At 35.5% G+C, this 19929-nt stretch overlaps 1 protein-coding gene across 8 annotated transcripts in view; it reads left to right on the plus strand.

Moving 5' to 3' along the window:
- The window catches only part of ATP11B (ATPase phospholipid transporting 11B (putative)), a 121062-nt gene that overhangs the window by 41402 nt on the left and 59731 nt on the right, over positions 1-19929 (plus strand). For all 8 annotated transcript variants that reach the window (XR_008476575.2, XR_013527022.1, XR_013527023.1 and 5 more), the window contains exons 7-11: positions 258-361; positions 4871-4918; positions 8234-8298; positions 11185-11266; positions 19484-19634. Coding sequence is in view for 4 of the 8 variants with exons in the window: in XM_035274589.3 (XP_035130480.1) it covers positions 258-361; positions 4871-4918; positions 8234-8298; positions 11185-11266; positions 19484-19634 (450 nt within the window). In the remaining 4 variants the exon portion in view is untranslated. The remainder of the gene's footprint in view (positions 1-257; positions 362-4870; positions 4919-8233; positions 8299-11184; positions 11267-19483; positions 19635-19929) is intronic.

The raw sequence follows: 19929 nt of genomic DNA on the forward strand, positions 1-19929 counted from the left end.
CACAATTTAAACTTTGAGTATTAGTGACTGTGCACACAGACTTAATTTCCTTATATGCAAATGGCCTCTGTAGACAGGTAATCATAGTAGCTTCCTTTGCTCCTTGTTTATTTTACATTTTTCTTTCTCTTCTCTTGTCTAGATGAGTGATCTCAAGTATAGCATGCCATGACTTCACTGATAAAAGAGATGTGAAATAACTGATATCGAAGGTCCCATTTGGATCTTAAAACTACAATTTAATTCATTTTTTTCAGACACATGTGGCAGTTCCAGAAACAGCATTATTACAAACAGTTGCCAATTTGGACACTCTAGTAGCTGTAATAGAATGCCAGCAACCAGAAGCGGACTTATACAGGTATGTGTGATATTCAGTATACTCATTTTAAGTCCTATTTACAGACCTCATTTTTAAATAACCAGAAACATAAAATGAAATCTTTAGCTAATTGGAGACAGTATTTGTGGGGTGGGTTGGTGGGGGATACAATTAATACAGTGAAACAAACGAGGAGTGGAAATTGTTAGAATTCTAAGCAAAAGATAATAATTCAAAGGCAGTGTTTTTATTCACAAGTTTCTTGACATTACCTTCTATTTAAGAACTAGCATGCTCACTTTGTAGCTCTAACAGTAGTTACGGTAGACATAAGATTATTTTCTCAGAAGAAAATAATGATTTTTTTGGTAAGCTCCATAAAGCCAGGGATTATGTCTTTGTTTTTACTGCTATATTATTTAGAGGATACTACTTTTAAATTAAAATCTTATAAAGTTTTCAATATTTTACTTACATGTAGTACATAATACAGTAAAAAAATAATTTTATATAAATATTTAACAGCTATGAATTTCTCAAAGACAGAAACTCATTCATCTTATCTACCACAGTGAACACAAAATAAAATATGTATTTTTCTAGTTTGTTAGATTTTAAAGATCTTGTTTCTGAAAGGAGAGACAGGAACTTGTTTTAACATTATGGTTTACTAAATACAGTGTTGTATACCTTCAGTGATCATCTTCAGTAATCCTGCCAATTATATGTGGGCTGTGGAATGGAAACAACTTTTTATTATTAAAAAATCAAATGACAAACTATGTTTATTTTTACTCAATGAATGTTGAATAACCTATAAATTATGCCACTTTGTAAAAATCACCCTCAGTTTCTTGTCATTTTGTATATCTCCTCCTGTTGGTTGAAATGTTTCAAAGTCTTTAGCCATTGGCTTTTCTAAACCTCTTATATATCTGGTTTTTTTTGGATCCATCTTTATAATGGAGGTTTTCTCTATGTGGTATTATAAAAATTGTACACTTTCATCTACACTACAGATACAGTGTAGAATTTTCCAATTAACTAAAAACTTTGGAATCATGTGCTTTAAAATCACTTGCTAGACCGTAAGACATTTTTAACTGTGAAGAATTAAGTATTTTAAGATTTCTATATTGCTGTTATATCTTGGTCTGAGGCAATGTCAAATTATAAAAAAAATTATTAAAAACCAGAAAATGGACAACTAAGCAAGCATAAGATTAATATGAGATGAAGTGTAACTAATGCTTTAGTGTATGGTTTTTACATTATCTTGGAATATGGGGAGAAAGTTTGAAAAACTTTAAACAATTTTTCTTATCAGAAGTGTATGTTTTGTTTTTGTTTTAAATATAAGTAAAACATAATTATTGCAACAGTCTTTTGTAATAGAAAACTCAATTATATCACTACTTAAAATTTTGAATGCCGTTTTTATTCATTTAACAAATTATTGTTCAACATCTATGTGCTCATTGTGTTAGGTGATAAGATGAATAAGAATAGTTTCCCTCTTTGAGGAACTCATGGGAATTAAAGACAATATTTGTATAAAATTATATCTTTCATTTATGTGCTTATAACATATGTGCTATATATTTATTCACATATATTGCATGTGAAATATTGCAAATATTTTAAATGTCCAAGTAGGACATTTAATATGTAGATATTTAAAATCTTTTTAAAGAATTGAATGATATAGGTACATACTGAAATATAATGTTAAATGAAATAAGATACAAAGTTGGGGCTCTCATATGATCCCAGTTATGTAAAAATAAATGTGTGTGCAATAGGACAGACATGGAATCAACCTGTGGCAGACTGGATAAAGAAAATGCAGTACATATACACCATAGAATACTATGCAGCCGTGAAAAAGAACAAGATCACGTCTTTTGCAGGCACATGGATAAAGCTGGAAGCCATTATCCTTAGCAAACTGATGTGTGAGCAGAAAACCAAATACCGCATGCCCTCACTTATAAGTGGGAGCTAACTGCTGAGAACACAGGGACACAAAGGAACAATACATACTGGAGTCTACTTGAGGGTAGAGGGTGGGAGGAGGGAGAGGAGAGCAGAAAAAATAACTATTGGGTACTAGTCTGAGCATCTGGGTGACAAAATAATCTGTACAACAAACCCCCATGACCAAGTTTACCTATATAACCTAGTTATGTACCCCTGGACCTAAAAGTTTAAAAATAAATAAATAAATGTGTGTGTATGTGTACTAAATAGATAGGTAGTTAGGTAACAAGATAGAATAATTGATAACTGCAGAAAGAAAAACCTGGAGGAATTGTAGATCAAAATTTTGTAATATTCTTGTGGTAGGATTTCCACCTATTTTTAATCATTTTTTTCTTTTCCATATTTTTAAATATTTCTGTATTTTATTTATTTATTTTTGAAATGGAGTCTCACTCTCTTGCCCAGGCTGAAATGCAGTAGCATGATCTCAGCTCACTGCAATCCCTGCCTCCCCAGCTCAAGAGATTCTCCTGCCTCAGCCTCCCAAATAGCTGGGATTACAGGTGTGAGCCAACACGCCCAGTTAATTTTTTTACATTTTTAGTAGAGACAGGGTTTCACTATGTTGGCCAAGCTGTTCTCGAATTCCTGACCTCAAATGATCCACCCACCTTAGCCTCCCAAAGTGCTGGGATGACAGGTGTGAGCCACCACACTCAGCCTAATATTTATTTAAAGAATGTGGATTGGCTTTGTGATTTTAAAAAGTATTTTTCATTGTTCTGAACAGTATTCTTGACCTGTTTTAAAATATTGCAGGAAGCCGAATTAATGATCATTTTAAATGGCCATGAATAGTTTAAGTGGGTATACGAGAACCTAATAATTCGCCAACATTTCCATTCTTGGCTCCTTTCATTGTTTCACTGTCACAAATATTTTATGGTACCTTATTACAAATAAATTCACCAGTTCAAAATCTGGTGGTTGATAGTTCATTGCTTTCTCCTCTTTGATACTGTTTGCTACCTTGTCTTCCAGGCCACTTCCCTCTCTTGGTTTACCTCCTAACTCCCTATTCTGGCTGTCTCAGTCTCCTTTGCTAATTTTTCTCTTCTCCCAGCCTTCTTCCTGTTAGAGTACCCAGTACTTGCACTGTTCCCTTCTTCACCTGTACCTTTCACTATCTACCTTCACTCCCTTGGTGATCTCACCCAACCTGCTGGCTTTAAAGACTATCTACATGCAGCTGACTGTCAGGTTTATTTCTCTATCCCAGACTTCTTTCCCTAACTTCCAGCTGCCTGTTCCATAGTTCCACCGTAGAAATCTCAAATTAATGAAGCTGAAAACTAAACTGCTAATCTTCCTTTCAAAACCTTTTCAGCCAGCAGTCTTTCTCATCTCAGTTGACACAGTCCATCCTTCCATTGCTCAGTCGGCCAGAAATCTTGCAGTCGGCCATGACTCCTCACATCTCCTCTCCCTTTGCCTTTCTTCACCTCCTTACTCACATCTCACCCCAACTCATCAGAACATTCTGAAGGCTTACCTTCAAAATACATCCAGAATCTCACCATCTTTCTCTAGTTTTATGTGAGCCAGTACCACCTTCTACCTGGATAACTGTTGTCTTACGTCTGTTTCACAAAAGCAGTCATAGTGTTCCTTTTTAAATGTAAGTCAGATCATGTCACTCTTCTTCTCAAATTTTGTCCTGGCTTACTATGTCACTCAGAGTCGGAGCCCATATCTCTATAACCATTTATAAGATCTGTTCCCATCCCCCATCTCCCACCTCTCTTCTCTGCCCTGATTCCTGCCCTTCCCTCTCTAGCTCATCCTCCAGGTACACTGAACATACCATATCCGCTCCCACCTTTTCACTAGACCTAGCCTTTGTCTAACTCTTTAACACCTTCAAGTCTGCTTAAATCACCTCCTCAGTGAGGCCTACCTTAACTACTTAGTACTGTACCTTGATCTGTTCTGCTTTTCAGTTTTCATAATATATAATACTTTCTAGTATACTATGTGATTTTTTTTTTTATGTTCATTGCTTACCATCTCTCTCACTAGAATGTAAACTCAAGGGCAGGCATCTTTGTGTGTTTTGTTCACTGATGGATCCTCAGCACCTAAAACAGTATCTAGTTGTTTTGCAGGACTTATTGTGTATTTGTTGACAGTTGATAGAGTAAACATCTTTGCATACCTAACTTTATGTGCTTAAAATTTTCCTTTTATTGAATTACAGGTTGAATACCCCTAATTCAAAAATTCAAAATCCAAAACACTCCAGATCCTTGCCATTTTGAAAACATTTTTTATTCATTACGTCATTCATAACTGGAGTAGAGGTAGCAAGAACTAAATGTTTTAAAGCTTAAGGACTGATAAGTATTTTTAAAAATAATTTATAGCAAGAATATTGGGCCATTCATATATATACATGATTGATTTTTGTTTCATATATAAGAATAGTGCAAAAACTCTAAAATGGTCCACCCATTGATGTCCTAAGTGATATTATATATTTTTGTAATACGGTGAATTCTTTGATAGATTCATGGGACGAATGATCATAACCCAGCAAATGGAAGAAATTGTAAGGTAAGAATTAATTTGTGTTATCTAATTACCTTTAAATGGGAACTGTTTGGGGGAGGGACTGAAAGTTCCAAAGGGAGATTATGTAAATAAGCAGCCCACTATCAGAAAGGATTAATTTTGTTGTGTTTTGTTTACATTTAGTGGTTTATTATATCACTTCAGAATCATTCAGTGAAAGCTAGAGTGTTTAGTTGGTTAATCCAGAACTGCTTACTTACTCTTCTGATTGGTTTATCATACCCTTTATAATAAACCACTAAATGTAAGCAAAGCATACAGACGAAGAGATGCTCAGGGCCAGGTACTGGGGAGGGGTTGTGGAGCTTCTCCCTGGGCGTGCCACTCTCCAGAAACCTCCAGAAGCCCTCACATCTCATTTCTCTTGCTTTTTTATGGAAAAAAGACATCAGCTTTCTTTACACCTGAGTATAGGGCAGGAAGGACCCTCATTAGGGAAGGCCTTATGACCCACAATTTAGAAAGGTGGCCCACAATTTAGAAAGGTGGAGAAAAAGGAGAGTCCTACCTTGGGGTGAAAGGAGAACAGGAGAAGGTCAGAGGCCTGCCCCTGAGGCCTAACATACCCAACATTATAACAAAAGACTGTAACAAGGGCTATGGGAGTTATAAGCCAGGGACCATGGATGAAAACTAATGTATATCTCATAATACCACTGGCCATCTCCTAGTTTTCAAACACAGATCCCTTACATCAAAAGAATACACAGTTCAGAAGACACAGCCACATTACCAGAATCCCATTCCGTCAATAATTAGTCCAGTCCATCACAGTGCATGAGTGTGTCCCAGAGTAAGGTCACTCAGGTTTGCAGGCTGCTTACCACTTTTCTCAGATTCCAAAAGCAGCGGTAGTCTCTGCAAATAGCTTCACTCTTTTAGGCATCTGGTGTTTATTATTGAGCTAAGAAACAATGTCATCTCTTGCTCTGAGCCTCTTTCAAGGTGTTAATGTAATGTTGGATTTCCCTCAGTTTGCAACTCATTTATTCATTCATTTACCCTCAGCTATTATTTCTCCTTATCTCCATTATACTCAAACTGTTTCAGGAAAGGGTTAATTTAAAAGCACTTAGCATTTCATCTGCTAGTAATTTGTAGCAGCAGCAAGTGAGGATAAAACACGTCCCATAAAATAATACCAAAATAATTTAGTGAGATTGTGTTTTTGTATTTCTTTTTCTAATAATACTAGGTAGTAACATTAAAAGGAAACATAACTGCTTTTATTCAGCTCTTTATGCATTTAAACCCACAATGCTTAGTAAATCTAGAATGTGAAAATGTTTTATACAATGTTTAATAAGTATAAATGCTGTGTTCTTCTTTACTTCAGAATCATTGAGTGCAGACTGGAGTGTTTAGTGGTCAGTCCAGAACCGCTTAACTTACTTATTTTATTATTATTTTTTGCTTGGTTGGTTGTTTCAGATTATTTTCTCTCAATGTTTGGGTTAATTTCTGGCTCCTAAATGAAATACTTTGTGTCAGTTCAAAGATAATGCTGATGGGATATGATTACATTATTTACTCATGAGCATAAGCCTAATTTATCGTCAATCTTCGAATCAGCTCTTCAGTTTCTAATCGTATTTGACATTCTGCCTCTTTTCTGGGGACATGTTCAGTTTATACTGGCTGCATGAAATAAGTTACTAACAGAACTGAGCATTTTTTTAATGAAATACTCAAGACAAACTAGCAAAAATACGATACATTCACATTGATTTGCATTTTTAATAAGCATTAACATAAGAGTATATTCAGTAAACTCTGTAGCAAGATCTTCGTATGCATAGGATCCCTGCTGAATAACTATGACTAGGTTTATTTTGATTTTTATAGGGAAATAGTGGGAAATAGGACACATATTCTGAGTTGCATTAATATATGAAGGAAAATAGTAGTTATATTACTTCAGCGCCTAGAATGGTTAAAAAAATGATCCATGTTCTCTACTGAAACAACCTGACTGAACTGATGAATTATCTTTTAATCTGAAGTTGTCATTACCTCCAAATTTTATCTGCCAATGTGAGCTAAAAATATTTCTGTTTATTGTTAGAAGCAACACTGAGTGAAAAAATAGCTATTTTGTAGCTCCTAAAATAAGTTTCACATTGATTTTGGAATATCCATTGAGTGCACGCCAAATATGACTGTATTGGTTCTCCTTGCTTCATTGCATTTGTTCATTCCAGTGTTCAGGTTTGCAGGTATCTTCATAAATGGTTCAGATTATGTTTGGTTTGGATAACTGTGTATGGATATTTCAGAAAAGTATAAGGAATAGCAACAAAATAATGGCTTTTTAACTTATCCATAGAAGATTCTTATTTTGCTGTTACTAAGAAGATCGATTTCCTTTCTAGTTATTACTTGTCATTTTATATCTCCTTTATGGAGAGAAATTCAAACAGCAAGAAGACCTGTGCTTCAAGAAGTATACAATGCAAGTAGTCAAGTTGTACTGTGCAGTCTTGCCTGGAGAAAGCACTAACATACCTTCTATGCTGTATTTTATAATTCAGTATAATTTTAATTGTGAACTCATACATTTATATGCAAATCAATTTATGTTTACATTGTTTTAATTATTTTCCCTTTCAAAGCTGTTTATTAATTTTGCTTTAAAATTTTATCTTCTGCCACACATTTTAAAATCACTGCTTGCTCTTTGATTTTGCTGAACTTTATGTTTAAAAATTTTGAAACTAGTGGCTTTGTGATTATATTTACATGCATAATTATTTTTCTGAGCCACTAATCTTAGAGCAACTGAAATACTAAAACAGGTGTTTGTTGTTACAGTAACTAACATGATTGGCCTAGGCGGCTTTTTTTTTTTTGTAGAGACAGGAGTCTCATTCTGTCTCCCAGGCTGGAGTGCAGTGGGTGGCACAATTTGAGCTCACTTCTGCCTCTGCCTCCCAGATTCAAGGAATTCTCCTGCCTCAGCCTCCCAAGTACCTGGGACTACAGGCGCACACTGCCATACGTGGCTAATTTCCTTTGTATTTTAGTAGAGGTGGGGTTTCACTGTGTTGCCCAGGCTGGTCTCAAACTCCTGAGCTCAGGCAATCTGCCCACCTTGGCCTCCCAAAGTACTAGGATTATAGGCTGAGCTACCATGCCTGGCCTCTAGGCATCTTTGTAGTAGCTAGGATTTTGGTGTAATATGAAAGCAGTGTTGTAGCTATAGCTTAAGTACTTTCTGCTGAAGACGCCATTTTAGAATCGAATGGAAATTTTAATGTATTCAGTGCTTTATGGTTATTTTCTTTTTTTTTTTCCTAGACCTCTGGGGCCAGAGAGTCTCCTGCTTCGTGGAGCCAGATTAAAAAACACAAAAGAAATTTTTGGTTTGTGCATATTTAAACATTTAAAATGATTGATTTGTGTTAATGCTTTATATGAAGTACTTTTAAAATACAACTTTGTGGTCTTTTGGTTACTTTATTAATAATTGTCATTTACGATGATTTTCTTATAAAGTTTCTATTAATGTAGTCTTGCATATTTTTGTGTTGTTGATGATTCCTGTTTTTTAATAGTAGGCTAGAACCTTGCTCTTACCTTTATGGATAGTTGTGAAACTGAGTGCAGATAGTTTATATAACACTTCTAGTAATAGTGGTGATACCCAGTATAATCTGGCATCATGGTACGGTAAACCACTTCTATAATTCCATTATGATTATTAGATTGGATTAATAACTGTGGATTCATTCATCTATTCATTCAACAAATTTTTACTGATACCTGAATATATACCAGGTGCTATTGGAACATACACTGACTACATCAGGATGAATAAGTATTGCTCTTGCCTTGGAGATCTAAATTAATATAGTACACTGTCAGTCAACTATACGCAAATTGTGAAGTTAATGATAACCTTTAGCTGTTACCTAGCTCCTCCCATTTCAGGGATGGCCCTTAGTATCCTGCCTGCTGTGTTACCCACTGGTTGGCTGTAGCTTTTGAGATCTTCTTTCACATTTGCTGTTTTTCTTTTACCTGTACTATATCTTGTCTATCAGTGTTAAAAAAAGAAGCCCATATATTGAAAAAAAAAAAACAGGTGTTGGTGAGGAAGTGGAGAAATTGGAACCCTTGTACGTTGCTGACGGGAATATAAAACGTTGCAGCTGCCTTGAAAATTAGTTTTGGCAGTTCTTCAAAAAGTTAAACATAGAACTGTATGACTCAGTGATCCCACTCTACATATATATATATATATATACCCAAAGTAACCGAAAATGAGTGTTCAAACAAAAACTTGTACAATAATGTTCATAGCAACACTATTCATGCTGGCCAAAGGTTGGAAACAGCCCAGTGTTCATCAGTTAGTGAATAAATAAACAAAATATGGTATATCCATAGAATGGAATATTATTCCAAAAAGGAATGAAGTATTAATACATACTATAATATGGATGAACCTTGAAAGTATTGTGTTGAGTGGAAGAAGCCAGACACAAAAGGCTACATGTTGTATGATTCTATCTTATGAAATACCCAGAATAAGCAAATTCATAAAGACAGAAAACAGATTAGTAGTTTCCAGGGGCTGGGAAGTAAAGAAGAATGGTGAATGTTTGCTTAATGGGCACAGGGTTTTCTTTGCAGGTGATGAAAATATTATCTAGTTAGATAATATGGATAGTTGCACAAAATGCACTAACTGCCACTGAATTGTACACTTCAAAATGGTAAATATGTATATTTTACCACAATTAAAAAAAAAAAGAAATTCATAAAATGTTCTAATACCAGAAACCAGAGTAAACCTTCAGGGTTTTTAGATCCTCTAATATAACACTGTACTTTAACACATTTTTTTTTTTTTTTTTTTGAGACAAAGTCTCACTCTGTCACCCAGGCTGGAGGACAATGGTGCGATCTCCATTCACTGCAATCTCTGCCTCCCAGGTTCAAGCAATTCTTTTGCCTCAGCCTCCCAAGTAACTAGGATTACAGGCGTGTGCCACCATGCCTGGCTAATTTTTGTATTTTTAGTAGACACGGGGTTTCATGATGTTGGCCAGGCTGGTCTCGAACTCCTGACCTCAAGTAATCCGCCTGCCTCAGCCTCCCAAAGTAGTGGGATTGCAGCATGAGCCACCGCGCCTGGCCAACAGATCTTTCTAGTAACTTCATCACTCCTGTTTACTTTATACCGTAATGAATGGGGTCCACATTTTGTATACTCTTAAAAGAAGATGTGTATTTGAATGCCTTTAGATGGGTCTGCCTTGCCTCAGTACCACCTCTCCCTGTTGGATCATTCTGGCTATTTTGCCACATTTCTATAATCTCTTGTTTGAGTTACAATACCCTGCCTTAAAGGAATAAGTCAAGATAAAAAACTTCCAGGACAAATATTTAGGAAGAGGGCACGCTTTTCAAATTGTACTATTTAGGGATGGGAATGAACATTTATTGATCATGTCAGTTAATTTTTCATACAGACATCACCACTCTATGAGGTGTTTTCTTCCCTTTTAAAGATAAGAAAATTGAGACTCAGAAAAATTACTTAACCCAGGGATGTAGAACTAATAAGTTGCAGAGCTAGAATTTAAACCACAGTCTAGCTGCAACTTTTTTTTTTTTTTATAAGCTGGTCTTACCTCATTTCATTCGTTGTCCAGTTTTAGTCCCATTGCTACTGTCATCCTTGCTCATTTCAAAGTCGTTCAATAGGCAAACATTTTTTAAATAGCACTTTCCATATGCTTACTTGATCTACTCTGACAGACTTCCATATTATCTCTCCAGTGATTATGGAATAGTGTCTAGACCCCTGACTCCAGCATTCAAGGCTTTTCACACCGGCCACAATCCACTGTCCCAGCCTAATAGAAAGTGCGTTTCCATATCTGTCTCTTAACACTGCTGCAATTGTAATGGCCTTCCCTGACACTTTTGTCTTTCCAGATTCTTTTCCTTTATCAATTCTGATTCAGTAATACATTTTTCATTCAGATACCTGTTACAACTCAGGAACAGGACCCATGTCCTTCCCATTTACCCATTGAGTCCCATGTCCTTCCCATTTACCCATTGAGTGACTGGGGTTTCCCAAAATTAGACTTAGAGAGTCTTTTAAAACTCTGAAAATAACTTAAAAGCAAAATTATAATAATAGATAATACCCTAAAAGATTTCATGCTAGTAATGTATTTATTTCTTGTGGAACATGCTAGAGGATTATTTTAAGAGACAATTTTGTTTTATAGGTGTTGCTATATACACTGGAATGGAAACTAAGATGGCATTAAATTACAAGAGCAAATCACAGAAACGATCTGCAGTAGAAAAGTAAGAAAACTATTTTCAATTGTTTATATGTAATTATAATCATACTTTTTAATTCATTTGTTATAAAATATATAAATATATATGTTAAGTAAACAGGGTGAGAACCTTGGGAATATTGATAGTTTCTTATATTTTTATATACAAGTAACATTTTGCACAGTATTGGGCATTTAGTAGATGCTCTACAGTATAACTTTTTAAATAAATACTGTTGGATAAATGGTGGAATCACTTAATCAGACTAATGCTTCTGCAGATAACAGTTCTAAAACTGAAAAAATAAATTTTAATAAACAACTATTTGAAAACTTTGAAGACAAACCAGAATCAAATAGAAACAGGCAAGGAGTCTAATCCTGAAAGATGATAGCAGAAAGGGGGAAGAGTTAAAAGTACCACTCTTTGCCTCAGGGCACTCCCCAGTTTATGTGCTGTTTGGAACATCAAAAGGTCTAAACTTTACTGGATAGAAGTATCAGAGGACAAGGTTAAAAGCTGGAAGAGCAGCTGGAAAGTTAAAGGAAAATAATAAATGGGATTAGTGTTAATTCCTTTCTGTAAGCAATGAGAAGTAAGTGACAGAAGGGAATTAACTCTAAAAACTGCACGTAAATTCTGCCGAAGTCCTTGGCTGAACTATGTATGTGCAAGGGCAACAACAGAGAATTTTACTGCTGCCCATTGCATTGGAGACACAGTTTGGTGTTTGAGCCAGGTGAATTTAACTGACTGCTGCAATAAAAATTGGCACTCTTCTGAGGAACATAAAAGAATACAGACGTCTACAGTGTATTATTTATAAAGTCCAGTCTGCAAGAAAAAAATAAGCAGAATGTGAAGAAAATGTAATTTGTCCATAAGAGAAAAAGCACTCAATAGAAACTGTCTCCAAAATGATCCAGATCTTGCATTTGGCAGACAAGAACTTTAAAGCATATATTTATATTTATTATAAATATGTTCAAGGGTCTAAAGGAAAATTTGAATGAACATATGGGAAAACTCAGCAAAGAAATTGAAACTCTTGACTTGAAAAACATAATTACTAAAATGGAAACATCATTAGGTGGGCTCAACACCAGACTGAGGAAATGAACTTGAAAACACAACATAAATTACTCAGTCAAAGAACAGAGAGGGGAAAAGAATGAGGAAAAATGAACAGAGCTTCTGAGCCATGTGGGATAGTATGAAGTTGTCTGGCATAAGTATAATTGATTCCCAAAAAAATAAAAAAGAAAAAAGGGCAAATAAAAATATATGAAAAAATAATAACTGAAAATTTCTAAAATTTGAGGAAAAAACTTCAGCCTACACTACCAAGATCAGCAAACTCTAAGCAGGAAGAATGCAAAGAAAACCACACCAGAGTACATCATGGTCAAACTACTCGGATCCAAAGGAAAAAAGAGTATTTCAAGGAGCCAAAGAAAAATGCATGACAAAAGTAAATAACAATATGAGTGATAACTAGTTCTCATCAGAAACAACAGAGGACATTGGGGAAGGACATCCTCTTCAGTAAATGGTACTGGGAAAGTTGGATAGCCACATGCAGAAGAATGAAACTGAATCCTTGTCTTTCACCATATAGAAAATCAAGTCAAGGCTGAGCACTGTGGCTCATGCTTGTAATCCCAGCACTTTGGGAGACCAAGGCAGAAGGTCACTTGAGGTCAGGAGTTTGAGACCAGCCTGGCCAACATGGTGAAACTCCATCTGTACTAAAAATATAAAAATCAGCCAGGTGTGGTGGCACATGCCTGTAATCCCAGCTACTCAGTAGGATGAGGCAGGAGAATCACATGAACCTGGGAGGCACAGGTTGCAGTGAACTGAGATCATACCACTGCACCCAGCCTGGGCAACAGAGCAAGATTCTGTCTCAAAAACAAACAAAAAGAAATGTGTATTAGAACCACAATGAGATGTCATCTTGCCTCAGTCTGAATGACTATTATTAAAAAGACAAAAAATAACAGATGCTGCCAAGGATATGGAGAAAAGGAAACTCTTGCACATGATTGGTAGGCATGTAAGTTGGGATAGCCACTATGGAAAATAGTCTGGAGGTGTCTCAAAAAACTAACAATGTAATTACCATATGATTTAACAATCCCACTACTGGGTTTTATCCAAAGGAACAGAAACCAGTGTATCAAAGGGATATCTGCACTTAAATGTTTATTGCAGCACTGTTCATAATAGCACAGCTGTGGATTCAGTCTGACAGTCTATCAACAAACAAATGGATAAAAAGATGTATACATACACATACAGTAAAATACCATTTGGCCATTATAAGAATGAATTCATGTTATTAGCAGCAACATGGATGTAACTGAAGATCATTATGTTAAGTGATATAAGCAAGCACAAAAGAGACACTTTATTAGTGGCACATGCCTGTAATCCCATTACTTTGGGAGGCCAAGGTGGGCAGATCACTTGAGGTCAGGAATTCAAGCCAACATGGTGAAACCCCATCTCTATTAAATATGGAAAAATTAGCCTGCGTGGTAGCATGCACCTATAGTCCCAGCTACGTGGGAGCCGGAAGCAGGAGAATCATTTGAATCCAGAAGGCGAGGCTGCAGTGAGCCAAGATCACACCACTGCACTCCAGCCTGGGTAACAGAGCAAGACTCCACGTCAAAAAATTAAAAAAAGACATTAGTATTTTTCAAAGAACCAGCTTTTGGCTTTAATTTTGTACATATATATTTTTTGAGATGGAGTTTCACTCTTGTTACCCAGACTGGAGTGCAATGGCACGATCTCGGCTCACCGCAACCTCCGCCTTCTGGGTTCAAGCAATTCTCCTGCCTCAGCCTCCCTGGTAGCTGGGACTACAGGCATGCACCACCACGCCCAGCTAAAATTTGTATTTTTAGTAGAGACAGGGTTTCACCATGTTGACCAGGATGGTCTCGATCTCTTGACCTCGTGATCTACCCGCCTCGGCCGCCCAAAGTGCTGGGATTATAGGCGTGAGCCACCGCGCCCAGCCTAATTTTGTATATTGTTTATCTCTCTTCTATTTCATTGGCTTCAGCTTACACCTTCAATTAATTTCCTCTCTTTCTTCTCATTTTGGGTCTGATTATTCCTCTTTAACATCTTAAGGTGCTAGATGAACTCAAATGATTAATTATAAACTTTTCTTAAAAACCTATAAATGAACTGTTACAAAGTTCTTACATTTTATATGAGGTAATATAATAGCATCTATAAGTAAATTGTAGTAAGGTAAAGGTGCATATTCTGATCTCTAGAGCTATCATTAAAAGCAATAGGCAAAGATTTATAGCTAATAAGTCAGAGCAGCTGAATATTAAAATATTTGATGAACACAGTAGATAGCAAGAAAGGAAGAACAGAGAATCAAAAAACCAGATGAGACAAATAGAAAACAAATAGCAAAATGGTAATCCTAAATTTGACCCAAAATTACATGAAATGTAAATTCATCAGTCTAATGAAGTCAGAGATTGCCACAATGGATAAAAACGACAGACCCAACTCTGTGCTGTCTAGAAGAGATGCAGTTTACATACAAAAATATAAATAGGTTGACATTAAAAGAAACACTATGTATATAGTAACCATATGAAAACTGAAAACTAGAGTAATTCCATAATTATACATGGAAAGCTTATCTAGACAGATCAGATGATGAGCCATAAAACAAATCCCAACATGTTGAAATCATACACAGTATGTTCTTTGGCAATGAGGGAATTGAATTAAAAATCAGTAACAAAATCTGCAAATAGTTTGAAATTTAAAGACAACTCTTTTAACTGACTAACAATTCAAAGGAGAAATCACAGGAAATTTGAAATGTCTTCAAATAGAATGGTAGTTTAAATCCAACACATCTACATTTGCAGACTCAAGGCAAAGCCCAGCTCAGAGGAAAATTTCTGGCTATAAAGTTGATAACTTCCTACTGAGATTGACTGATTAAGCAAAAGAGAAGTGGTAGAAGAGAAAAAATAGACCATTCAGGTATGGCTTGTTGATTTTCAACAAAACAAGTCAATTCAATGAAAAAAATTAGTATTTTCTACAAAGATGCAGCAATTGGATATTCAAATGAGAGAAACATAAAACTTAGCTTCTACCTTATACTGTACTCCAAAACGTTTTTGAAAACGAGTCATAGACCTAAACATAAAAGCTAAAATTATAAAACTTTTAGAAGAAAACCTAGATATCTTTATGACCTAGAGTAGGTAAAGATTTCTTAGGCTACAAGAAATATAATAAAATATATTAAAAAATTGATAAGTTAAACTTTTTCAAAAGTAAAATCTTCTGCTCATCAGGCTGCACATTTAAAGAAATGAACATACACATTACAAACTGGGAGACAGTATTTGCAAAACATGTATCCGGCCAAAGTCTTGTATTCAGAATATATAATGAGTGTGTGTGTGTGTGTGTGTGTGTGTGTGTACCAGATACATGTTTTGTACACACACACAACACACACACCTGCCTACAAATCAACAATAAAAAGAGACGCCCATAAAAAAAATGGGCAAAAACTGGAAGGTAGACACTTAAACGGCCAATAAGCACATGGAAAAGTATACAACATCGTTACTTACGAGAGAAATGCAAATCAAAACTACAAGGAGATAAAAATGCATAACTTACTAGAATGGTAAAAATTGTAAAGACTTAATGTTTCAAGTATTGGTAAGATTTGGAACACGTGGAATTCTTCTAAATAATCCATGAGTCAGAGGAAGTCTTAAAAATTTTAAAAATACCTATATGTCAGTGAAAATACAGAATAATAAAACGTGTAGGATACAGCCAAAGCAATACACATTTCTAGCATAAATACTTACATTGGAACAGAAACAGCAATGACAAAGGGAAATGAACACTGAAACCATAATGCTACTTACAGTTGCTCCCCAAAGAAGGAACAACCGAGATACATATCTAACAAAATACATAACAATTCTCTGTGCTGAAAATTACAAAACCCTGAAGAAAGAAATCAAAGATCTAAATTTATGGAACAATATATTGTGTTCATGGGTAGAAAGACTCAGTACAGTAAAGATGTCAGTTTTCCCAACTCAATTAATAGGTATAATGCAATTTCTAGAAAAATCTCAGCGAGTTTTTATTTTTATGTTTAGAAATAGAAAATTTATTTTGAAATTTAGGTAGAAAAGCAAAAGAACAGTTTTGAAAATGAAAAAGTGGGAAGAATTACTATCTGATGTTAAGTCTTACTATAAAGGCTACAGTAATGAAGACAATTTGGTGTTGGTGAAAGAGTAGACACATAGATCAGTGTTACATGATAGAGAACCCCAGAATAGACCAATACAAATAGGTCCAATTGATTTTTGGCAGCAGCAGCACAAAAGCAATACAGTAGAGAAAGGACAATCTTTTTCAACAAATGGTGCTAGAACAATTGGATGTCCATAGCAAAACAAACCTAGACCTCCACTCTGTATAAAAATTAATTCAGTGGGAACATAGATTTAACGTAAAACATTAAGCTACAAAACTTTTAGGAGAAAACAGAATCTTCAGGACCTAGCATTAGGCAAAAGAACTAGAAGACATGACACTAAAAGCATAATTCCTAAATGAAAAAATTTAATAAATTAAAGTTAAAAACTTGGTGCTGTGAAAGACCCTCTTAAAAGAATGAAAAAACAAGCAACACTGGGGAAAATACTTGCAAACCACAGATCTTTCAGAGCCTTTATGTTTAGAAATACAAAGAACTCTCATGAGGCCAGGCGCAGTGGCTCATGCCTGTAATCCCAGCACTTTGGGAGGCTGAGGCGGGGGGATCACGAGGTCAAGAGATCCAGACCATCCTGGTCAACTTGGTGAAACCCCGTCTCTAGTAAAAATAAAAAAATTAGCTGGGCGTGGTGGCTTGCACCTGTAGTCCCAGCTACTTGGGAGGCTGAGGCAGGAGAATCACTTGAACCTGCGAGGTGGAGGTTGCAGTGAGCCGAGGTCGCACCACTGCAATCTAGCCTGGCAACAGGGCAAGACTTTATCTCAAAAATAAAAACATATCAAAGTAAACATGAAAGAACTCTCAAACTCAACAGTAATTCAGTGATCCAATTAGAAAATGAGCAAAAGACATAGTTCATATTTCACCAAATACATACTTCACCAGAGAAAAGTTGCAGATGAAAAGCACATGAAAAGATATTCAGCATCGTTACCTATTAGAGAAAAGCAAATTAGAAATGCACTGAGCTATCACCACACCTCTTAGAATAGCTAAAATCAAAATGGTGATACCAAAAGTCTAGGAGGCAGAGAGAAATCTTTTCTGTGTTGTTGGTGAGAATTAAAAATAGCATACCCACTCTGGAAGATAGTTTGGCAAGCTAAACATGTTTACCATATGACCCAGCAGTGGTTAACTCAGAAATGAATTTTATGCTGGCACAAAAACTCAGGCAGAAATGTTCATAGCCGCCTTGTTACAGCAAAAAAACTGGAAACAGCCCGATGTCCTAGACATCTTCATTGAGCTTTTTTGTGTATCTGTTGCTGTAGTAGGTTTTCTGAGATGTAATTTCCTCTCTTTTGGAGATTTCAATCAAGTTGGAAGTTAAAACTAATACACAGTAAAAATTAGGTAATAGGGGCTGTGGTACTAGTTTTAAATTTAAATAAGGGAAAGTTGAATATAAACCAATGTAGTTAGGACAGACATTAGGAAGGAGATGGATTTTGAGTTAAATTTTGAAAAATACGTTATAGGGAAAAGGGAGAATGTGTCTGATGAGGTAGACATGAGCAAAGAAAGATGGAAATAAACCAGGCATTTTGTTGCTGCAAGGAGACATGACTAGTTTAGTGAAAAGAGGTCAGATTTAGAGTCAGACAGATGTAGATTTGAACTTCATATCCCTTCCTTACTAGTTCTGTGGCTTTGGACCAGTTGTTTCCTTCTCTTGATCTGAGTGTTCTCATCTGTAAATATGTGAGCAATACTGTAGGTGAAATGCTGAATGCTATACCTAACACATAATAACCAATAAAAGCCAGTTCTTCTCTTACGTTCCTTACTCCCTACCTACTGTCACTACAGAATATATAGACAGTTTACATTCAAACATGGTGGAGTATCAACTTATTCCATAGTTAAATTTAGGTTAAATTATGGAAGGCGTAGGGAGAAAAATCAGAGTTCAGGCATTTTTCAGTCTTTTAAGAGTTTTTACAAAGCCTGTGATTCACATTTTCCCTCGATATTTGTTGAATGCATGAGAGTTCATTATAACATGGCTTGTTTTGCATACATTTGAATTTGCAATGAGTTCCTTTAATTGTATTAATAATATGTTTTTTAACTTAAAGACGTGGCATTAAACTTACCTAGAAAAGAGAAGAGGGATTCTGAAATGAATTCCTGGGTTGTGTGATTTTTGGGAAATTTACAGAATTATTTTTGGGCTTGGTCTTTGTCAGTTAAAAAGTATGTAATCCCAGCACTTTGGGAGGCCGAGGCGGGTGGATCACGAGGTCAAGAGATTAAGACCATCCTGGTCAACATGGTGAAACCCCGTCTCTACTAAAAATACAAAAAATTAGCAGGGCATGGTGGCACGTGCCTGTAATTCCAGCTACTCAGGAGACTGAGGCGGGAGAATTGCTTGAACCCAGGAGGTGGAGGTTGCAGTGAACCGAGATCGTGCCATTGCACTCCAGCCTGGGTAACAAGAGCGAAACTCTGTCTCAAAAAAAAAAAAAAGTATGTAATAATTTCTCCTTTACAGGGTTTTCATCTAGATTAGAAAGGTTAGTAGATGTGGCAAAAATTTTAATGCTGTGCAAATATTTTTAGCTATTACACTTATAAGAAGATGGATGCTGAAAATGTAAAAATAAAAACAAAACAAAAACAGAATAATTACTTATGGCAAAAATAACTGACTAGAACCGTCATTTACTATAAGCATTTTGAATGGTAACCTGGCTATAGTAAACAGTCAGACTTGTAACCAGTGTGTCCATTCTTTTATTGCTAATAAATAAATTATGTTGAATGGTTATTTCTTGAAAACAAAAACTGTGTGTTTTAAAATAGCTACAGTAATACCTTCTATGTTTTAATATCTTCTCTAATACAAGTATTAACTTCCAAGCAGATGAATATAGTCATACATAACTGGTATGTTTTATATTCTCTTTTTCTTTCTTTAGGTCAATGAATACCTTTTTAATAATTTATCTAGTAATTCTTATATCCGAAGCTGTCATCAGTACTATCTTGAAGTATACATGGCAAGCTGAAGAAAAATGGGATGAACCTTGGTATAACCAAAAAACAGAACATCAAAGAAATAGCAGTAAGGTATTTTATGGTGTTACTGACTGTGTCATAAGGGAAACATTATTTGGCTTTAGTAGTGACTTCTAGGAGTGGTCACTGTAATCTTAAAACCATTAGTATTGAAGGGTGACAGAAATGGCATTACAAATACAGAAAAGCGAGCATGTTTGTACTGGTATGCTTTTTGCAGTTTATGGCATGAGAAGTTGTATTCCCTGTGGCATGACTTGAATAGTTCAAAGAGGTCACAAGATTTTAAATCCATCTATATTTGCATTTCACATGAATACTACAAACTCAGTTTTCGCTTCCATTT

Source organism: Callithrix jacchus, chromosome 15, assembly GCF_049354715.1.
Source record: "Callithrix jacchus isolate 240 chromosome 15, calJac240_pri, whole genome shotgun sequence".
Lineage (NCBI taxonomy): Eukaryota > Metazoa > Chordata > Mammalia > Primates > Cebidae > Callithrix > Callithrix jacchus.